At 41.1% G+C, this 23,419-nt stretch overlaps 1 protein-coding gene across 1 annotated transcript; it reads right to left on the bottom strand.

The window, feature by feature from the left end:
• Nucleotides 1–2,007: 2,007 nt before the first annotated feature.
• GLOD4 (glyoxalase domain containing 4) lies at nucleotides 2,008–23,402 on the bottom strand. Its single transcript, XM_082370783.1, has 9 exons — nucleotides 23,243–23,402; nucleotides 20,532–20,581; nucleotides 19,852–19,972; nucleotides 16,432–16,576; nucleotides 11,356–11,492; nucleotides 10,494–10,580; nucleotides 10,110–10,223; nucleotides 9,933–10,019; nucleotides 2,008–2,467 (listed from the first exon to the last, which is right to left on the bottom strand). Exons 1-9 carry the CDS (start codon nucleotides 23,330–23,332, stop codon nucleotides 2,402–2,404), a joined length of 897 nt encoding a protein of 298 aa, XP_082226909.1. The 5' UTR covers nucleotides 23,333–23,402; the 3' UTR covers nucleotides 2,008–2,401.
• Nucleotides 23,403–23,419: the final 17 nt, after the last annotated feature.

Genomic DNA, 23,419 nt, shown 5'->3' with positions numbered 1-23,419 from the left:
ACTAACCCGCATGGACTCACCGCTCCCTGAGAGGCTTCCTCCCCCGCAGCGGGTCTCTTCCCATCAACTCTTACCATAAATTTCAGTGGCCGACGGGGAGTCCTCCTGGAAACTCTCCGAATCACAAGGACATTGTGGGGCAGGTGAGATGGGCAGAAAGTCACATCTAGGAGCACTAAATGTCCCTGGCTTTAATAATTCCACTCAGATGTCAGACAAACATGGATTTCATACTAACTTTCCAGGCTAACCTAGAACTCCACAACACAGCCATTCTAAATCTCTCTGGATTTAAACCCAAGAGATATTTGAACTTCAACTTAATATGCTAGGACCACAACCCCTCAAGTCGAAAAACAAACTGACTACTCTGAAAACACAACTCTGGAGAAACTGAGGAACTTCTCAACTTCATCTGTTTAAAAACACCAGCTTGGGCAAAACTATCTTTAAACCTTGTTTTGTAGCTGATTATACCATTCCCAGAGATGGGAAAGTAGTAACTTTTGGTTTAAAATTACTAGCTGCCCTGTGCAGAGGTAAACTTTTGGATTGCTTGATAAAAGGCCAAAGTGGTACAGTAAATGGTTTTAGGATGAATAAAATATTAAAGACTGCAACAAAGGAAAAATGACAGGCAATGAGAGAAATAAAAGGGGGCTGATATCATGAAGCTAAAATGTCCCAGGTAGATAAACAGCATTCAGTTCTCTCATGCATAGCTGTACATTTAAGAGAAAAATTGGGGGTATGTTGCAACATAAGATAAACAGATAAAGAGGAATCTGGCATGTGTTTAGTACTTACATAAACCACTTATTTTACTGTAACAAACTTAGAAGGCCACATCAGGGACTTCCCTGGCGGTCTAGTGGTTAAGACTCCAGTGTTCAATCCCCGGTCAGGGAACTAAGATCCCACATGCTGTGCAGCACGGCCAAAAAAAAACAAAGGCCACATCACAACAGCCTAATACAGTGGGAGAAGTACAGTTTCTTTTCAGGAGAAAAGTACAGTTTCTTTTCAGTATTACCAGAGATAAACATCAAGAATTAATAATCTAATTATTAATTAATTAGAAAATCTGAGAATTAACAAATCATAGTCTAAAGAAGACAGAGGCATTTACTTGATTATTCAAAATTCATATAATAATTTCCCCATGCATAGAAAAAAAAAAGTGAACCAACTGTCTAGAGGAGGAACATAGCTTGATTTGCTTTGAAACTCACAATTGCTTCCCTAAGATAATTTAAGTGGAATGAAAAGTGCTGTGGAGCTGGGAAAGAATTTTTTCCTCTCAGTGAAGGTAAGATAGCCCTATCAGAAGGTGAGCTGAAACTCACTCTGAAATTTCCATACCCTACCCTGCCAGCAAGGGAGAACAGCAGAGGCTATGATTTACAAGTAATTTCATGTATATTGTACAGGAACTGGTATCTTCTGAGTCAATCCTTTCCAATTTCATCAGTTTCTTCCCTATAGTTTGAACCTGGCCACCACTTTAAATAATGAGTTTTACAGGTTGGTTGTAACAGCTTGATTTCAGAAGCATAATTTCAAAAAACATTTCATAATAACTATGCCCAACTTAATTCTATTTCCAGTGATTAAAATTGATTTGTTCTGCAGAATCAAATAGAAAACAAGAAAATATTAAAAAAAAGATTTTCATGCTGAAGAAATCATCTAATCCATCACTAAAAATCTAACATGGTCTCTTCTTACGAGGATTAAAAGAAAAAGAAAAAAAAAAAATATATATATATATACAGAGAGAGAGAGAGAGAAACTAGAACAGAGCCAGGTGTGTAGCAACATAACACATTAGATCCTTTTGTCTGTTCTCTCTGGCTACTCAAAAATTTAAAGCAAAGAATGTGGGAACGTTAACCAAGTCTTTTAGTTCAAGGCACAAAATTTCTTTAAAAGTTTTCATTGGTCAAGGCCTGCCAGAGTAAGACATTAGAACAGCATACTGTCACCAGGTACTGGAAGTACTCCTGCTGTAAGCAATTGATTTGGGTTTATTTGTTCTCATTAAATCTACATACTTATCAAAATTCCCTCCATCCCCAACCAAAGGTCCTGTTCAATACAGCTGTCCCAGGCTTCAGAAGAATGTATTACTAATCTAATACAGTTACACACAAAATGTACCCTTCCAGGGATGGCATAGATGACAGCACGAGTTCTCCTCTAAATGGACTGATAATGAAAGGATTTTCTCTCTAAAATATATCAGAGCTCTCAAAGATTAAAATACACAAATCTTCACCACCCAGCCTCTCTGCCTATACAGGAAACCACCAAGTTGTGAGAACATTTGTCACATAATGCACACATCAGGCCTCACAGGTATTCGACAGGAATCACTAATGCTTGTTCCACGTGTCTTCGGTTACCCTGAAGCCTTTGGTTTATTTTGTGCAGCAAACCAGTCATCACTTTTATCTTCTGCCATTGCCTGTAGAAACAGAATTGGAATATTTATTTATTCTCAGTCCATAAAATAAAACATATAGTCTACTTCGTACCTCACTGCACTGCCCACAATCAAGAAATTAACAATTAAAAGATGTTCAGGGACTTCTCTGGTGGCACAGTGGTTAAGAATCCACCTGCTAACGCAGGGAACATGGGCTCGAGCCCTGGCCCGGGAAGATCCCACATGCCGCGGAGCAACTCAACCTGTGCACCACAACTACTGAGCCTGCCCTCTAGAGCCTACGTGCCACAACTACTGAAGCCTGCGTGCCTAGAGTCTGTGCTCTGCAACGAGAAGCCCGCGCACCGCAACGAAGAGCAGCCCCCGCTCGCCGCAACTAGAGAAAGCCCGTGCGCAGCAACGAAGACCCAATGCAGCCAAAAATAAATAAATTAATTAACTAAAAAAAGAAGAAAAAATGTTCATTCAGTATAGAGTCTTGTGTTTACTTTGACAGAGGATGCTGATGGGTATCAAGCAATTGCTTGTTAGTTCTCATTTTGCAGAGTAAAGGGCAGAGCCTGCAGCCGTAAAGCGTGGCTGATGCTGGCTGGAGAGCAGGCCAAGCACACCTGGCTGTGGGCTCTTCGGAACAGGAAGTGCGGTCACTCTGATGAGAGTCTGGGTGGGCTCTCAAGAATCTTTAGTGCTCAGGAGACTCAGTCTAATGATGAGACCAAATGTGAAAAGCTATTTTGATGTCTTGGCAATGAGCCTGGAATGATTTCCTTTTTCCACGCCTCCTCCCACACCATTCCGCTGATGCTGGTACTGTTTGGTTTGGAACCTCTTAATTAAAAAAGAAGGCTTGTTAATAACAATATGTTTTGGTTCCACCAGAGTCCTTTTATCCTATCATTCCATGAGGTTGAGGTCATAGAAAGGGGCTTGTGGGCAGGGAGGGCGGGGGAGCCCAGCTTAAAACTGAAGTCTCTTTTTAAAAAATTTTATTTATTTATTTATTTATTTAGGCTGCATTGGGTCTTCGTTGCTGCGCACAGGCTTTCTCTAGTTGTGGCGAGCAGGGGCTACTCTTCGTTGCGGTGCGCGGGCTTCTCATTGCAGTGGCTTCTCTTGTTGAGGAGCACAGGCTCTAGGTGTGTGGGCTTCAGTATTTGTGGCTCACGGGCTCTAGACTGCAGGCTCAGTAGTTGTGGTGCACGGGCTTAGTTGCTCCGTGGCATGTGGGATCTTCCCGGACCCAGGGCTCGAACCCGTGTCCCCTGCATTGGCAGGCGGATTCTTAACCACTGAGCCACCAGGGAAGCCCCTAAACCGTTTTTTAAATTACTGGATTGATGCTTTAGAGAGCTAGTGCTGGCATCAGGGATTGACTGGAGGGTGGGAGGAGGCTTTTGCAGTATTGCAGGTGAAAATGAGAGCCTTTTCAAAAGGGAAGTAGATAGACAAAGGATTTCAGAGGTAGAACTCACAGTTCCTGGTGACTAATTGCTAATAGAATGTAGGGGTGAGGAGAAACAGTATTCAAAAATGGCTCTGTTTGTAAATCTAAAACTATTCTAAAATAAAAAGCATATTAAATGTTAAAAGAAAAACTGGCTCTGAGGATTCTAACTTACACAATTGTGATAACAGATATACAGTGCTATTCAGGGGCGGGAGCAGAGTATAGAAGAGGAAAAAAGAACTGGCTTTGAAACCTGAAAGACCTCTGTTTGAGCCCGTGCCTGCCACTTACTGAATGTATAATATTGGGTGACTTACTCTTTTGAGCCTCAGTTTCTTCATCTGAAAAGGGAATGCTATCCACCTTGTAGATTATGGTAAGAGTTGCAGAATATACATAAGGCACTTAAGAACATGTCAATATAGGAGATGCTTAATAAATAGTAATTTTTATTTTTCTATTATATTAATGAAGAATGGATTTGAAGTAAGATAAATTAAGTTATAGGCATGTAGAGTTGAAATGTCCATGGTCTATCCAGGTAAAAAGTTTCTTTGGCTATAACACTAATCTGACAAAAAAAGCATTAAGCATAAAAGAAAAAGTTGATAAATTGGACTTAGAGAAATGTCTGCTCTTCAAAGGCCTGTATTAAGAAAATAAATAGTCAAGCCATTGAATGGGGAAAGTATTTGCATTTGCAGATTATCTAACAAATGACTCATATCCAGAACTCCAACACAACAACAAGAAAGAGAAAAATAGTCAAAAAATTTTAAAACAGGAATTTAAATGGGCCTTGAAAAATAAGCAAATACTCAAATGAGAGAAGGGACATTCTAGGAGAATAAAATAATGTGAGCAAAGACACAGAAGAGTGAAAATAAATTTATATTTAGAGGTTAGAGAATGGCTAAAATGTGAAATAGATCAGTGGTGTGTCTTCCAATTAGTTTGTCATGAAACTCAATGGACCAGATACATTATTCTGGATTGATATAGTCCAATTATATTAAAGCTAAATAAAAAATACATAGGGCAGTAAAGAAACAAAAAAAAATACACAGGGCAAACCAACTGTATAAAACCATTTTTTAGGTGGTCAGGGAAATTTTAGTAAGAACTGGATTTTAGGTGGCATTAAGGATATACTGTTGGGAGTTCCCTGGTGGTGCAGTGGTTAAGAATCCGTCTGCTAACAAAAAGAATAAAATACCTAGGAACAGACCTACCTAAGGAAACAAAAGACCTGTATGCAGAAAACTGTAAGACACTGATGAAAGAAATTAAAGATGATACAAACAGATGGAGACATATCATGTTCTTGGACTGGAAGAATCAACATTGTGAAAATAGACTATACTACTCAAAGCAATCTACAGATTCAATGCAATCCCTATCAAACTACCAATGGCATTTTTCACAGAGCTAGAACAAAAAATTTCACAATTTGTATGGAAACACAAAAGACCATGAATAGCCAAAGCAATCTTGAGAAAGAAAAACGGAGCTGGAGGAATCAGGCTCCCTGACTTCAGACTATACTACAAAGCTACAGTAATCAAGACAGTATGGTACTGGCACAAAACAGAAATGCAGATCAATGGAACAGGACAGAAAGCCCAGAGATAAACCCACGCACATATGGTCACCTTATCTTTGATAAAGGAGGCAAGAATATACAATGGAGAAAAGACAGCCTCTTCAATAAGTGGTGCTGGGAAAACTGGACAGCTACATGTAAAAGAATGAAATTAGAACACTCCCTAACACCATACACAAAAATAAACTCCAAATGGATTAAAGACCTAAATGTAAGGCCAGACACTATAAAACTCTTAGAGGAAAACATAGGCAAAACACTCTATGACATAAATCACAGCAAGATCCTTTTTGACCCACCTCCTAGAGAAATGGAAATAAAAACAAAAATAAACAAATGGGACCTAATGAAACTTAAAAGCTTTTGCAAGGCAAAGGAAACCATAAACAAGACGAAAAGACAACCCTCAGAATGGGAGAAAATATTTGCAAACATGGACAAAGGATTAATCTCTAAAATATACAAGCAGCTCATGCAGCTTAATACCAAAAAAACAAACAATCCAATCCAAAAATGAGCAGAAGACATAAATAGACATTTCTCCAAAGAAGATATACAGATTGCCAACAAACACATGAAAGGATGCTCAACATCACTAACCATTAGAGAAATGCAAATCAAAACTACAATGAGGTATCACCTCATACCGGTCAGAATGGCCATCATCAAAAAAATCTACAAACAATAAATGCTGGAGAGGGTGTGGAGAAAAGGGAACCCTCTTGCACTGTTGGTGGGAATGTAAATTGATACAGCCACTATGGAGAACAGTATGGAGGTTTCTCAAAAAACTAAAACTAGAACTACCATATGACCCAGTAATCCCACTACTGGGCATATACCCTGAGAAAACCATAATTCAAAAAGAGTCATGTACCACAATGTTCATTGCAGCTCTATTTACAATAGCCAGGACATGGAAGCAACCTAAGTGTCCATCGACAGATGAATGGATAAAGAAGATGTGGCACATATATACAATGGAATATTACTCAGCCATAAAGAGAAACGAAATTGAGTTATTTGTAGTGAGGTGGATGGACCTAGAGACTGTCATACAGACTGAAGTAAGTCAGAAAGAGAAAAACAAATACTGTATGCTAACACATATATATGGATTCTAAAAAAAAAAAAAAAGAGAAGGTTCTGAAGAACCTAGGGGCAGGACAGGAATAAAGATGCACACGTAGAGAATGGACTTGAGGACATGGTGAGGGGGAAGGGTAAGCTGGGACAAAGTGAGAGAGTGGCATGGGATATATACACTACCAAATGTAAAATAGATAGCTAGTGGGAAGCAGCCACATAGCACAGGGAGATCAGCTTGGTGCTTTGTGTCCACCTAGAGAGGTGGGAGGGAGACGCAAGAGGGAGGAGATATGGGGATATATGTATATGTATAGCTGATTCACTTTGTTATAGCAAAAACTAACACACCATTGTAAAGCAATAATACTCCAATAAAGATGTTAAAAAAAAAAAAAAATCCACCCGCCAATGCAGGGGACACGGGTTGGATCCCTGGTCCGGGAAGATCCCACATGCCGTGGATCAATTAAGCCCGTGCACCACAACTACTGAGCCTGCACTCTAGAGCCTGTGAGCCACAACTACTGAGCCCATGTGCCTAGAGCCCATGCTCCGCAGCAAGAGAAGCCACGGCAATAAGAAACCTGCGCAGAGCCCACGAGCCACAACTACTGAGCCCACGCGCCTAGAGCCCATGCTCCGCAACAAGAGAAGCCACTGTGATGAGAAGCCCGTGCACCGCAATGAAGACCCAACGCAGCCAAATAAATAAATAAATAAATAAATAAATAAATAAATAAATAAATAAATAAGAGGTTGATATAAGGAGGCAATATAATGTTGTGTTAGCTGTAAAAAAAAAAAAGGATATATTGTTGATTTTTTAAGTGTGATTATGTCAATATTGTATATATGAAAATTCCTTAATTTTTGCTTTTTTTTAAAATTTATTTTTATTGGAGTATAGTTGCTTTACAATGTTGTAATTTTTACTTTTTAAATCATCTTAAAATGTGTAAAATACTTAGGTATTTAGGGTTGAAATGACATGGTGTCTGAAATTTGCCTTAAAATTCTCCAACAAATATCCCCACTGCCAAAAAAAAAAGTGGGGTGGAAAGGAATGATGAAAAATTATGGCAGAGTTGAGTGGTGACAGTCACATAGGGATTTTGTACTCTTTTGTGTATATATGGAATTTTTAATCATGAAATATTAAAAATAAAATCTATTATGGAAAGAAACGGACAGAAGACAACACACAAATGTTGGTGAGGACGCAGAGCAGCTGGAACTCCTATATATACATGGCCAATAGTGTAAAACAGTTCAATCACTTTGGACAACTGTTCGGCAGTTTCTTAGAAAGTAAAAGCAATTCCCCTCCCAGGTATTTACCCAAGAGAAATGAAACATACGTCCACAAGAAGAGTTACATGAGAATGTTCAGAGCAGTCTTCCTTATAATAGATAAAAATCTGGAAAAAACTCCACTGTCCACCATTGGAAGAATGGATAAGCAAATTGTTATATTCATAAAATTGAATACCACTCAGCAAAGAAAAAAGAATTCTGGCATGTACAATTACACTGAGGAATCTCAAAAAGGTTACATTGACTGAAAGAAGCCATTCCATTCATATGAAGTCCAAGGACAGACAAAATTCATATGACAGAATTCAGAACAGTAGTTGCTGCTGGGAGGAGGGGTTGGGAACTAGAAATGGGCACAACAGAACTTTCTATAACAATGAAAATACTCTATATTTTGAGTAGTGGTTATACGAGTATATGTAACTGTCAAAACTCATCAAAGTGGACACTAAAATTTCTGTACACTTAAATTCTATGTATATTTTACCTCAGTAACAACAATGAAAAATGCTCGTTTAGAGCTTAGTGGGGAGTGGGAACTAGAAGTTAGGAAGTTGAGAATGGATGATGGCTGAAGCTCTGCGTAGAGATGACCAGAGTAACAGGTAACTTCTACTCAGAGAAGAGAAAGAATGTATAATGAGAGAGTAAAAGACAGCCAAAGTGGGACCGTGGGCAAAATCATTTCAGGATCAGTCACAGAAAAAGGTGCCTGTGGCTGAGGGGAAGCTGTCAGAGAGAAAGGAAGATGGCAGGATCCCCTGCATCAAGGGAGAAGAGAGCTCAAAAGAGGAGGAAGTTGGGGACTTCCCTGGTGACGCAGTGGATAAGACTCCGTGCTCCCAATGCAGGGGGCCTGGGTTCGATTCCTGGTCAGGGAACTAGATCCCACACTCATGCCACAACTAAGGAGCCTGCGAGCCACAACTAAGGATACCGCCTGCTGCAACTAAGACCCGGCACAACCAAATAAATAAGTAAATAAATAAATAAATATTTTTTTTAAAAAAAGGGGAGGAAGTTGGTCAGCGATATGAAAGAGAAAGAAGAACAATCTAGCCAATTTGTCAACTAAGAGGTTGCCTGAGATTCTATTTTCCTTTATGGTAAAATTTGTAAACGCTATATTTTTTGTACATTTCCAGCTTTAATGAACAACAATTGAGTGTCCGTTATTTTGTCAGCAGTTTGCTAAGCTCTATAAACAACATAACAATCCTATGAGGTGGATAATCTTATTTCCTAAAATTTTTGGATAAAAAACTGCAGTTTAGAGACTTGAATTTCTTAAGGTCAGTCACATAGATACTAAGTGACAGAACCAGGTCACATTGATTCATTCCTTTCAGCAGCAGCAGCAGAGTATTCACTGAGTGCCAGCTACATACGAGGTATGTGCTAGAAGCTGGGGTACAACACTGCATGCTGCTAAAAGATCGTGTTTGATGAGGATAGAAAAATAGTCACTGGATTTGGCAAGAGGAGGTCACCGATGACATCAACGCGTCTCACTGCATGACAGGAGCCAATGCGGAACAGAGTGAAGTGTGAATGGGAGGTAAGAAGTAGAAACGGCGTGTAGGGAGATTTTTAAAAGAAATCTGGCGAAGGGATATGGGGTAAATAGAAGATTTTTAGAAGATACTAGAGTTAGTTTGTATGCTTATGAGAACAATTTGCTAGGAAGGAAGAGAACGATGCTGTAGAATGGAGAAGAGATGACCAAGGGGTTAAGGCAGTGAGACGGGGTGGCGTCGGGGCACTTCCGGTCACCGAGCAGAACAGTGATGTATTTAGCAGCAGTGGTTCTCCAAGGCAGCCCGAGGTGGAGGGAAGGCACACATACTGCACCCAGACAAGAGTCACATAGGTGGCAATGAAGTTGACACAAGTCTCTGGCTCAAAAGTCACCTCAAAAGGACACGGTTCTGAAAGTAAGAACTGGCCCCTGATGCTTGGGTCCTTCTTCATACACACTTAACAGCACCCCCTTGAGCTGAAGGTGAGATAAATTTAGAAATGAGACTCACGTCATCCAATAATTTGCTTCCCTCTGGATCCATCTTAGAGAGTTCTCGAAATGCTTCATCCCCCACAAAGCAAATTTCATGTCCATCCTACACCAAAAGAGAGAAAAGAAATTTGGCAAAAAGACACCTCAGAAGAAAGCCCTTGTGCAGCCTGTCCTGTTTGTGGGTAATACTTACAGGGTCTGCCAAAATGATAACTTGTACTGTTGCTTTCCCTGGAGTGTCCAGGCTCACCAGGGGAGTCAGAATCTTCTGGTTCTCCCTTTTCATCAAATCCTCTAAGTCTGACAACTTGAGGAAAACAAAAAAGCAAAGTGAGCAAGGGGTCCCACGCCACTCTTGGGCTGTGGTCCTCGAAAGCCCCAGAGGAATCTCAAATCAACCAGAAAACTCTGGCGCCACTTGTTTGATTTTATTATCTCAGCTGCTCTTGAGACAACTGTTGAACTTGATACCAAAGCCACAATCAACATGAACCTAGAGAAGGGAGGGTCAAGTTTCCTAGCTGTTTGAACTAGCTAGTCACAGAGTTTAAACAAAAGACCTGGTACCAAACATTACCTCTTTCTGGGGGCAAGAAAAGGCAATTCGTCCAAAAGCTGTTGCATGATCAACTGCCCCTTGGATGCCCTGTAGCTCCAGCTTACACTGAAAAGACATGAGAAAGCGGGTTTATTTTTCGGAACAGGTTACGTGGTAAAAAAAAAAAATTCAAACAGGGCTAAAGGAATAAAGTAAATTCTAAGTCTCCCTCTTACTCTCACCCCAGAGGCAACCAGTCAGCAGGCATCCATAGGCATATACCCTTTTTTCTTTTTTACACCAATAGTAGCATAATTTATGCATTATTCTGTCCCTTGTTTTTCTCCAATTAATGTTCCCATCTCAGCACATAGAGACTCGCCTCATTCTTTTTGATGGCTGCTTACTAATCCATTCTATGGCTGAACCATAAATGGTTGAACTATTGCTTGAATCCACAGGGCATTTAGGTTATTTCTTACATTTTGCTATTACAAACAATGCCGCAGCAGATAACCTTGTACATACTTCTTTGTGCACGTGTAGGATAAGTACGTTTGTAAAATAAATTCCTAGGAGTAGACCTTCTGGCTCAAAGTAAAAGGACTAAATCATGCTCAAATGCTAAGTTATTAAGAGAAAAAAAAAAAAAGATCATCATTACAGCATTAAATCTTGCCTACATCTCTTCTGACTCAGCAAATCCACTCCTGAAAGGACACATTCCCCAAATATACACAAAGGTAATATCTGGGTGGTGAGCTCACCGGCAATTTTAATTTTCTTCTTTCTGTTCTAAATATTGAATTACTATGAAGAAACTATGAGAATAACCTTCATGTTAACCTCATTTATAAGCCAAACTCATAGTAACAGATTATTTCTCTCCGAGATTGCTCACCTGGTTATCAGCATAGCCCAGCAAAGCCCTCTGCTTCTTTTCATCTTTTTCATAAACTTTCATTCCCAGTAGACTAGACCAGTAGTTCAAGGACTTCTGAAGATCAGACACTGCTAGAGTTACTTTTAATACAGGATCTGTAGGGTAACGAAACAGCAGGAATGAACAGGGCAGTGCAAAGGAATGGAATAGAAGGACCCAAACAGGCTCAAGTATATATAAGAATTTAGGGGCTTCCCTGGTGGCGCAGTGGTTGAGAATCTGCCTGCCAATGCAGGGGACACGGGTTCAAGCCCTGGTCTGGGAAGATCCCACATGCCGCGGATCAACTAGGCCCGTGAGCCACAACCACTGAGCCTGTGCGTCTGGAGCCTGTGCTCCGCAACAAGAGAGGCTGCGATAGTGAGAGGCCCACGCACCGTGATGAAGAGTGGCCCCCGCTTGCCACAACTAGAGAAAGCCCTCACACAGAAATGAAGACCCAACACAGCCAAAAATAAATAAATAAATAAATAAATTTTAAAAAATAATAAAATAAAAAAATAAAATTTAAAAGAATTTAGTTTATAAGAAAGGGATTTTAAGTCAGTGTGAAAGGGCAGATTATTCAATAAAGATAAATGGCATTAAGATAACTGGCTTCCGTGGAGCAACTAAGCCTGTGCGCCACAACTACTGAGCCTACATGCCACAACTACTGAAGCCTGCATGCCTAAAGCCCGTGCTCCGCAAACAAGAGAAGCCACTGCAATGAGAAGCCCGTGCACCACAATGAAGAGTAGCCCCAGCTCCCGGCAACTAGAGAAAGCCCACGTGCAGCAACGAAGACCCAACGCAGCCAAAAATAAATAAATAAATAAATAAATTTATTTTTTTTTAAAAAAGATAACTGGCTTCTTATTTGGTGGGAAGAAGCTACACCTTTAAACTAAACGGCAAAATACATTCCTGATGAGTTAAATGATTAAAGACTGAAACCATGAAAATACTAGAAATGGGTGATTATTTATTTAAACAATTTTGGGGTGGAGAAAGATTTTTTTTTTTACAAATAAGATTTTTAAAAATATTTATTTTATTTATTATCATTAATAAATGCGGTGCACGGGCTTCTCACTGCAGTGGCTTCTCCTGTTGTGGAGCATGGGCTCTAGGTGTGAGGGCTTCAGTAGTTGTGGCGCACAGGCTCAGTAGCTGTGGCTCGCGGGCTCTAGAGCGCAGGCTCAGTAGTTGTGGCGCACAGGCTTAGTTGCTCCATGGCATGTGGGATCTTCCCGAACCAGGACTCGAACCCGTGTCCCCTGCATTGGCAGGCGGATTCTTAACCACTGTGCCACCAGGGAAACCCAGAAAGATCTTTTTTTAAATCTGACACTAAAGATAGAAAAACCATGAAGAAAAAAATGTGCTAGGTTAATTACACGAAATGGAAAACCCCTAGACAACAACCAAAAAAAGAATTACTATCAAAATTAAAGAATAAACTACAAAGTAGGAAACATTTTTTTATCAACATATATGACAAAAAGTCCTTAATATTTAAATCACCTTTAAACATCAATAGGAAAAAGATTCAGGTCCTAGAAAAATAGGCAAAAGGCACGAAGCGGTAATCCACAAAAGGAGGAACTGGAACAGTCAATGAACATATGAAAGCATATTTGACCTCACAAAGAAATTAGAATTCAAATAAAACATTTTGTTATCTAATTAGCAAATAATTTTAAAAGTTCACAGTGTTAACTGTTATAGTACAGGGGGAAAAAACCACAATCATGTAATAATGGTAAATTAGTACATTTCTGAGCAACAATTCGACAGAATGTATCTAAAAACCATCCACTGCTTTTGAAAGAGCAAGCCCATTTTCAGCAATTAAAGAAGTGACTGTGGATGTATGAAGGCCTTTCCTCACAAAGACATTCATCACAGTGTTGCTCATAACAATGAAACACCAGAGACAACATGAATATCTAACAACGGACAACTGTTTCTCTTCCTACAATGTCACACAATGGAATCCCATATATATTTAATTATATATTTATTTCTTTTGATAAAAGATTGGAAAGATATACTCTAAAATGTTAACAGGGACTTCCCTGGTGGTGCAGTGGATAAGACTCTATGCTCCCAACGCAGGGGGCCCGGGTTCGATCCCTGGTCAGGGAACTAGATCCCACATGCATGCCGCAACTAAGACCCAGTGCAACCAAATAAATAAAATAAGTAAAATGTTAACAGTGGTTATCTGTTTTCTTCTTCCTTATTTTTGCATATCTGTGTGTCTAGGGGAAAAAAATCCATTTTTTTTGTAAAAAGAATAAAAGTTATATTAAAACACTTAACATTATTGGAAACTTTTATATTGTAAAGTGACTTTTTAAAAATTTACATATTAATTCATTTAAAAACAATAAGAATATTACAACATTTTTTTTGTGAAAAATAACTGTGTTTTCCAAAACAAGCAATGACAAGAACAGCATCGTTTTACATTTTTGTGAATCTCTTTAAGGTCTGGATTAGTAGAAGATAGCTGGATTCTTACATCTGCTTCTGTATCCAGTCTGTTGCAATATGTTGTTTAGTTGAAGCATATGAAGAAACTCCAGCTTCTGAGACGTAAGTTGTTTGACGAGTATCTTAATAGTCTTTTTGGATAGTCTTTTTAGATATTATACTAAAATTTTTCTTTAAGGAGTTTGTAAAGTGACTTTTTGAAGAGCTGTTCCAAGTCTGTATCTGACTAGGATAAATTCAATGCATTTTTCTTCAGTTTTCACTGCCTTAGTCCCGTTTGCTAGACTAGCAATACCATGGCTAAAGCAAGGTGTTTCTCACAGGTGCCTCTACCTGGCAGACTGTTTTAGTTTTCCCCATTCACTGAGAAATCAACAAATTCCAGCTGATTCAGACCCTGAAGGGAGGTAGGGGCAGGAACAGTCATAGTGTGTGAAGCTACACAGGAGTGATTCATTCAAAGAAGTATGGACACCAGCTAGACTGATAGATTTGACTATATCACCAACCAGAAATTAATGCCCCAAAGGTATTATCATTCCAAAGAACAAAAACATCTTATGATGAATCTAGAGACTGTCATACAGAGTGAAGTAAGTCAGAAAGAGAAAAACAAATATCGCATATTAACGCATATATGTGGAACCTAGAAAAATGGTACCGGTTTGCAGGGCAGAAATTGAGACACAGACGTAGAGAACAAACGTATGGACTCCAAGGGGGGAAAGTGGAGGGAGGTGGTGGTGGTGTCATGAATTGGGAGATTGGGATTGACATATATACACTAATATGTATAAAATGGATAACTAAAAAGAACCTGCTGTATAAAAAATAAATAAAATTCAAAAATTAAAAAAAAAAAATAGTGACCAAAAAAAAAGATTCTATGGAAAACTTTTCAAGTTACTTGGAGGTAATCAAGAAGATGTCATTAGAAAATATTTGAATTTTAATGTCAATACCCTAAATTGATATCTTTGGAATATAAAAACCAAATCTAGAAAGCAAAGAAAAAAAAAATCTCATGATTGTGAGGCCCTCCATTATTTTATGTACTGAAACATTATTAAGACTAGGGAAAAAATGTATAATGGAATGAGTGGCAGGAGTTAAGTTTCAAAGTTAGTATATAAAGCACCTATCACCTATCAATAAAAATACTCGTAAAAATCCCTTACATTACCAGTGAAGTTCAGAAATACCATCTCTCAATAAGTCCCACAGTACCAGCCTAACCTCCCACACTGGAACATCGCTCTTTCTTTTGCTGAGCTCCAGATGAAAAGCAAGTAGCAGTAGGGACTTCCCTACTGCCTTCCAATGCAGGGGACGAGGGTTCGATCCCTGGTTAAGGAACTAAGATCCCACTTGCTGCGGGGCAACTACAGAGCCCGCCGCACCCTACAGCCCATGCACCACAACTAGAGAGAAGCCTGTGTGCCGCAACTAAGACCCAACGCGGCCAAATAAATAATAAATAAATAAATATTAAAAAAAAAAAAAAAGAAAAGAAAAGCAAGTAGCAGTAAATACAACAGTCAGGCTCAGTATGAGGGGCCTCGGGGACTTGAGGCAGACCAGCGGGGAAAGAGACTGTCTTCACCTCAGGTCCACTTAGGGCCCTGTGTTCACTGACTGAATGGCAGGCAGAAGTGCCCTTGCTGTTCACCAGTATTTTTTTCCCCCCTTTTCTTGCTTTTGTTTTTCTCTCAGCAGAGCAGGTAGCAGAATTTGCAGGAATTAAATACATGTATGACGAGGACGCCTCGCACGTGAAACGTCATGCAGTTTCTCTCCCGCTCGCTGTGGCGGTCAGGGTGGTGAGCTCCTCACTTCATTCACCCACACTGACCGAGAACCAGCACTGCAGTCTGGGAAACTGACCTTAGCTGGAGGATACGACTAACTGGTCTAAGGATAATCCTATTTCTCTTGCCTGCCAGCGATTGGTTCAGGAGCAGGCATGTGAATCAATTCTGACCAGGAAGTTGCTGGAAGATTCTAGGAAAGTTTTGCTGTGCTCTTAAAAAAGAGCCACAGGAAGTCAGTTTCTCTTTCTCCTACCAGATGAGAATGTGGAGGCAGGTAGCCCCAACTGCTACTGGCAGCCACCCTACAACCCTGAGGGGGAGAAGCAGACCCTCGAGGACAAGAGGATGCAGAGAGAGAAGATTTGCGTTCTTGATGCCATTGCTGAGCTGCTGAGTCGACTAACCCTGAAGTCTTTCCTACCCAGAGAATGCCTGCTCTGTGAACTAAAACATTTTCTTACCGTTCAAGCTACAGTTGGGTACCTAATATCTGCAGCTGCAAGTATCCTACACAGATACATTACCAGTAGAATAGATAGAACCAGTCCAGAATCCCTATAGTGATGCACTCAAATTCTGATATGAGAATATAATTTCTGAGAGGACAAATAACAACACTGGCTTGGGAAAGATGTGTCATGTCAATATAGAAAGACTCCACAGGAGACAGAAATCGAGCTCCCTCTCTCCTTCCATCAGAAGCCTTTAGACAGAGGGCTTTTGTCAGTGTGGGGATAATTACCTGACTGAGATGGACTGCGGTTCTGCAAATAGAACTTATATCCTCCCGGGGCTTTGGTTTCAAAAACACCTTCTGCCACTTCACTGAGTGGCCACTCCAGCTTCCTGGCGTTGCTGACAGCCTGGCTAGAAGCGAGCGTGATACCCTATGACAAACAACAGTATCACCCAAGTGCGTAATCACAACAGATCTTTTATAGAAGATAATGAAGCAAAACCCCACTGCCTTTACGTCAAATCACCTAAGATTTAATTGGCATTCAAAATTTTCTGCTAGTAATTTTGAAGTAGGTTTTGGACATTTTTCTCCCGCAAAGATTCCAAACTTTGTGAATTGTAGGATAGAAACACAAATGCCAGAGAAACTTGATTCATTTAATACCAAAGATAATCTCTCCTCACTTTCGAGATCTGGTCAGAGAAATCTTGATCTTACCCTTGGCTCGCCAGCTACTTATTTAAAATGTTCTGTTTTTAATTTTGCTTTTTAAACCAAAAAACATAAACCAACTATCGAGGCATTCTTTATTTAAGTTAATCAAAATGCCTAAGAATGCGCACTATGCCTTCCGATGTGTTCGGCCTCGTTTCTAGCCTGGACTGCAGATCAGCCTCTCTCTGCCTCCAGTCTTGTCAATCCATCATCCACTCTGCAGCTGGAGTAAACTTTCTGAAACCCACCCTACAGTCTATTCTCAAGACAGCAACCCCATGCTGCTTTTCCTCTGCTTAAAACCCTTGATGGCTCTTTATTTCACTCAGGGATGGCTTACGATGGCCTGAAAGGGCCAAGACAATCTGACCCATGTCATTTCTGAGCCCCTCTCCTCCCCTCTCCCCTGGCTCTATTCCAGCCATGCTGGCCTCCTCACGTTTTCTCAAACGCTCCAGGCGCTGTCTGAGGGCTTTTGCACCAGCTGTTTCCTAGCTGAAATGCTCTTCCCCGAGATAGCCACACGGCTAACTCCCTTATCTCCTTCGAGTCTTCGAGTCTTTGCTCAGATGTCACCTCCTCATGGAAACCTGCCCCATACTCCCAACCCCCTTACCCTGCTCTGTTCTTCCCCCATTACAATAATCACCTTTAAAATATTCAATAACATATATTATATTACATTATATTATATTATATTATTTATTTATTTATTCATTCATTCATTGAAATTTATTATTTGTTGTCTGTCAGGCCCTGGGCCCCCTCCCCTACCAGGCACAGATTTCTGTCTGTTTTGTTCACCGCTTATCCGAAGTTCGTGAAACAGTGCCTGGCACGTAGCAGGCACTCAATAATAAATCATTTAATACATAGGTCATTTCACATATTTGTTAACATATACGTAAACTAAACTCTTAGAAGTGAAACTGCAAGGTCAAAGGGTAAAGGCACTAATTATTTTGGTACTGCCAAACTTGAGGCTGCACCACTTCACACTCTTATTAGTAATGCATGAGTGTGGCAGTTTTCCCACACCCTTCCTCACAGTGTGTTATCACACCTTTTGATTTTTGCCAATCTGATAGGTGACAAATGGCAGCTCGGAAGTTGAACATCTTTTTCAATGTTTAAGAGACTTCCTCTTTTTTTTACTATATAGGGATTCTTTATATATATGGGAGTTCTATTTAACCTGTTTTTCTTTTTGTTCCATGAACTGAGGAGCAGCACAGAAGGTACCTTTCATCAGGGCTCTCTTACTACCAAAGTCTCCTGGGAGGACCCACAGTGGAGCCACCAAGCTGTTCTCCACCTACACGGCTTCTAGTACCTGCAGGCTCACTGATCAACATCTGACCTGAGCCCAGAAAGTTTTGCTCCTTTTTTTCTCCCTGATTTAAATTTGGAGAGTAAAGAAAAGAACGATAAGGAGAAACACAGAGACCCTCATATACACTCAATCACCAAATCCTATGAACTCTACCTCTGACATCTCTCAAATCCATCCTCTCTCTCCCTCTCCCACCACTGCCACGTTTGTTAGTTAAGGAGCTGCTGGTGGCTGTATAACCTTTGTGCTGGTTGCCTCATTCCAGTCCTGCTCCCCGCCAACCCAACCTCCCCGCTCTAGCCAGGGATTCTTGTACATTGCAAATACTGTGTCGTTCCCCTGCTTAAAAGCGGCTCCACTCTGCTTTTAGAATAAAGTCTGAACGTCCTGATATGATGTGGCCCCTGCTCACTCCTCCAGCCTCAACTCTACCCACTCCCTTCTTCACACACTAAGCTCCAGCCAGCGTGAGTTACTCACCGTTCTCTGAGCGCCATGCTCCCTCTCACCTCCAGGCCTGTGCACATGCTGAGGACCGCCATCTCACCCTCCCACCCTGACCCCCCTCACCTTGCTCAGACGTCACTTCTGGGAAGCCTTCCCTGAACTCTCATCTGTCTGAGAATAGGCTGGAAATTCCTCCTGTGTGTTCCCACATTCCCCTGTTCTTATCCCTATCTTAGCACTTATCACACGGTATTCTTGTTGTCTCTTTACCTGTTTCCCCCATCAGACAGGAAACTCCTTAGGCCAGGGAACATGCTCTAAATTGTATCCCCAGGACCTAACAAGGTACATGGCATAGAGCAAGTCACAAAAAATATCTGTTAAATGAATAAATTAGTGAGAGGCATGGAGAGTGAGAAAGAAAGAGAAATTTATTAATCTGTTATATCTGAGCAGTCCTTTCCATTTACAAAACACTTTTACATATATCTGATCCTACAAACTTCCATCTAGGTACCATTATTTTAACATGAGTTAACAGGAATAGCGAGATCAAATGAGCAAAATAACATCTAGCATGAGGTAGAGTTGCTCAGTAGATTCTGGATAAGAATCATTACTCCTCTCTTGCTATGTATTTGGGCCCAGTGACATTCCTTCTCGCACACAGTAACTGCTCAGCAAATGGCAGATCCTATTACTATAACAGGTGCACAACAACTTGAATTGCTGAATGCATTAATGAATGCAGTGCATGCAATGACACCTTCTTTCTATCCTTAAAACCTTCTCAGATTTTTCTCTGACTGGGATTGATTGCAATCGCTCACCCCAATCACAACTGTCCACTAGAGAGAAAATATTTCTCTGGATGGTGATGAGGACCTGACGAACCATTGACTCTGGCCCTTCCACCTCCCGAGATTCAGTCATTCCCCCAGGGGAGTCTTGTCTCCTTCAAACCTGTCTCTAAGTCTTGAGCTTGATTCCTAAATGGTGGGAGAACACATTTCATCCTGAGCCAGCTTGGAGACAGGGGCCCAAGCAGGTTTCTTGGTTTTGTTCTTTTTTAAATAGAAAATATCACAAAACTAATCACTAAACTGCACCCCAAAGCCATCAATCAGTAGTCATAGTTATCTACAGCCGCATCAGTGACCTCTCTAAAAGGTACAGCCAAAAATCTGCTAGAACAAAATGATATTTACCATGAAGTCATTGCCAAGCTTGTAGTTGCCAATGCCGTAATTGTAAGTCAGTTCTGCAACAAAATGATCATCCTCAGATCCAAATCCCACCATTGTTTTACTCCATTTTCCATCATAAGGCCTAGAAAAATGAAAAAAAATGAACCCAGTGACCACAGACAAAATCTGCTTCAGGCTGCCCCCAAAGAACTATTGGGACAAAGAGGTGGGCAGTCCCTTCTGGTCCTCCAAGTACCCATAAGGATGAGATGACCTCAGCCTGTGCTAAGAGCAGCTGTGCACAGCGCTCATGGGCCCCATCACCAAAGGCTCAAAAGACCATTTGTCTGGCACTTACTTGAGGGAAAGATTCGTTTACCTTTTCTTTAAAGTAGGGAGCTGAATCCTATAGGGACAGTCGTCCCACCTGACCTTAACTTATTTTTTGCCTACTCATCAAGCATGCAATTCCCATCAGGCCTTGGAATTTCTCAGCTTGCCATGGTTACTAAGCTTAAGAGATATTCCATAAGACATTGCTTCATCCACAGCATATACTTATTTGTGACCCTGAAGCTGCCTCCCTAATTTATTGCCTCCTTAATTTATTCTGCTGCCTTCTACTCGCTTTGAGAAACTGCTTTCTGTTCTTCAGGGGTATTCAGAGACTAAAGAAGATTTTAAGAAACAAGGGGTCATACCCATTACAGGCAGCTCTGCAGCCTTCCTCAAATTCCTCATGCCGAAGAATCTGGGAAGGGAATGAGAATAAATGGCAAAGTTGTCCTAGTAGTACACACAGCATATTTAGCACAAACTAAAATGTCAAAACACAGACATTATTATTTGTAAGCTTTCCGTGTAAAACAAACAAAAGATAACGAGCTGTATATCTTTCCCAGGCTGGAAGTAGTAGAGGTAAGAAAGATCGGCTTGATACCAAGGGTCAGGCAACCAACCACAGTTGTAAAATCTATTATATTTAGATCGGGAAGCAGTACTGTGTAGTGAAAAAAGTGTGGCCTTCACTTAGTAGCTGTGTAACTCTGAGAGCGACATATTAGGATCTGAGTCTCCTAATATGTTGTGAAAATAGATAATTTATTAAAGCATTTGACACAGAACCTACTACACAGTAGGCTCTCAATGTGTCAGTTTCTGTTTTCCTTTTTGAGTCCCACAGCTACTGCTCCAGTTCAAGTTCCCATCACACCTCTCACAGACGATTAGAAATCATCTTACTGATCTCTTTCCTTAATACCACCATAAAATTAAGTCCCTAAAGCACAGCTCTGATCACACCACTGCCCTGTTCTAAAATGTAAGAGAGCTCCCCACTTTCTATGACATCAAATCCAAATTCCTTAACATATTATTCAAGATACTATCAGGGACTTCCCTGGCAGTCCAGTGGTTAGGACCCCGTGCTCTCACTGCCAGGGCTGGGGTTCGATCCCTGGTCAGGGAACTAAGATCCCATAAGTCACGTGGCGCAGCCAACAACAACAACAACAAAAAAACCCAAAAAACTAAAGGCACATAAAACTAGTGGTGCTTCCCAAACATATCTTTTTTTTTTTTTTCCAAACATATCTTAACTTTGCATTGGCTGTTCAGTTTTTCTAGTATACTCCTCCCTCTAATCTAGGTCTGTGGATATCCTACCTATCTTTAGAGGTCACCTCAAGTACAAGGTCTCCATGAATTATTTCCTGAGGACCAGGTTAGAGTTAAAGCTCTCCTCCTGTTGTACTTTTATAATAATGGTAGCTAACACTTACATAATACATACCATGTGTCAAATACTACACATATAATAATGTGTTTAATCTTTACAACCACCCTTTTATCAATGAGGAAACACATTAAGAGAGAGCTCTGTGGTTTTCTATCACCAAATTTCAAGTACCATTACCATCAGCAATGTACAATTCCCACCCCCATTCCAAGCCAGGAGTTTTAATTGAGGACAAATACCAGGGTTATTTTCATCTTTGTCACCAAAGCCCAACACAGAACTATGAAATGGGTGATATTTTTTAAATGACTGATGAATTCAGGTAACTCCCTTTGCACTCCATGTCTCCTGCGGTGTCTCTACATTAAATCGCACTCTTGCACACTGTAAACAAAGAATGTTGCCTGCAACTCCATTTCTACAAGGACTTCTTCTGGGACTTCCCTGGTGGTGCAGTCGTTAAGAATCCGCCTGCCAATGCAGGGGACCACTTCCTGGTCCGGGAAGATCCCACATGCCGTGGAGCAACTTAGCCCATGCGCCACAACTACTGAGCCTGCACTCTAGAGCCCCCGAGCCACAACTACTGAAGCCCGCGCGCCTAGAGCCCATGCTCCGCAACGAGAAGCCACCGCAATGAGAAGCCCGCGCACCGCAATGAAGAGTAGCCCCAGCTCGCCACAACTAGAGAAAGCCCGTGCTTAGCAACGAAGACCCAATGCAGCCAAAAAGAAATAATTTATTTTTTAAAATCCCAAGTTAAAAAAAAAGAAGCATTAACTTGAGATGTCTGTTTTTGTGATTAGCAGTAATCTTCTGATGTTCAACTACGTGGTTTTGTTTTTTTTTTCCCCCCAGAAAAAAACTCATATATATTCTAGCTCCGCCCTTGCCTCTTCAGGGCAGTTCCTCAGAGCTATCTGAGAGGCTGTCTTCCAGGCTATAGTCCTCAGTAAGGTCCCCAAAAAGAACTTAACTCGAAAATTTTAGGTTGTGCATTTTTGTTTCAGTTGACAACATCTAAAGTCCCTGCTTATCAGGAAGCTCCCTGATAGCTTCCACCAGCGCCTGCCACCCAAGTGATCTCTGCAGAATCACAGCTGTTCAGAGCTGGAGAGAGGCCACTTCCAGGTGTTGGAGACGAGGATGGGTTCTCACTTCACACTTAGATCTGGACTATGGAGAGAAGAATTGGAGCACTCACCCAGAGAGACTGAATATCCAAGAGACCATTCAAACCAGCAACAAGAGAAGCAGAACTCTGACTAATGCTGATATCTAAACCGAAAGGCTCCAAACCAGAAGAGAGTCATTGTTCACCGGAAGAGTATTATACATAACTTTTTATTTACTGCCTTTCCCACTAGACTAGAAGCTTCCCAAGGCCAGGAATAAACATTCGTGAATAAACTTAAATGAAAGGACGTGTGTGGGCACACAATCGGCGACTAGTAAGTGTGACCCCCTTTCCAAGTCCATCTAACCCAAGCCGCGACTCGCGACGCTTCCTGAAGTTGAAAACCACAGAGCTAATGGAAAGTCTAGGGGCTAAGGTCGGACACCCGGGTTCCCGCTGAAATCCACATCACACCCTTTTCTCCCCTCCCTCGGCCATGTGGGGCTCAGCCTCCCGCGACCCCCTCGCGCGCCAACCCCTCTCCGCCCAGTCTCCACCTTCATTCCCAGGACATCACGATAGAAACACGCCGTCTGGAAGCGGTTTCCCACTTTGAACACGAAGTGCAGAGCCCGACGAGTCGCCATGACCACCCGTCACTCGTACAGCGCCGCACCGCCCACAGAGGACGCCGGCGCGGTAGTGACGTCACAGATCGCCGCCGGCGCGCCTTC

Source organism: Balaenoptera borealis (assembly GCF_965194805.1).
Source record: "Balaenoptera borealis genome assembly, chromosome: 20".
In the NCBI taxonomy this organism is placed as follows: Eukaryota; Metazoa; Chordata; class Mammalia; order Artiodactyla; family Balaenopteridae; genus Balaenoptera; species Balaenoptera borealis.
Note: the sequence above shows the minus strand (reverse complement) of the source record. Positions and strands in the feature narration are given on the sequence as shown.

What these genes read in the sequence shown, in the direction of transcription:
- GLOD4 (XM_082370783.1), bottom strand. Translation starts at nt 23,332, where the DNA reads ATGGCGACTCGTCGGGCTCTGCACTTCGTGTTCAAAGTGGGAAACCGC. An exon ending in GTGATGTCCTGGGAATGAAG is followed by an intron (nt 20,582 to 23,242) that starts GTGGAGACTGGG and finishes TTCCCTTCCCAG; the next exon opens with ATTCTTCGGCATGAGGAATT. An exon ending in TTATCATTTTGGCAGACCCT is followed by an intron (nt 10,020 to 10,109) that starts GTAAGTATTACC and finishes CTTTTGGTGTAG; the next exon opens with GATGGACATGAAATTTGCTT.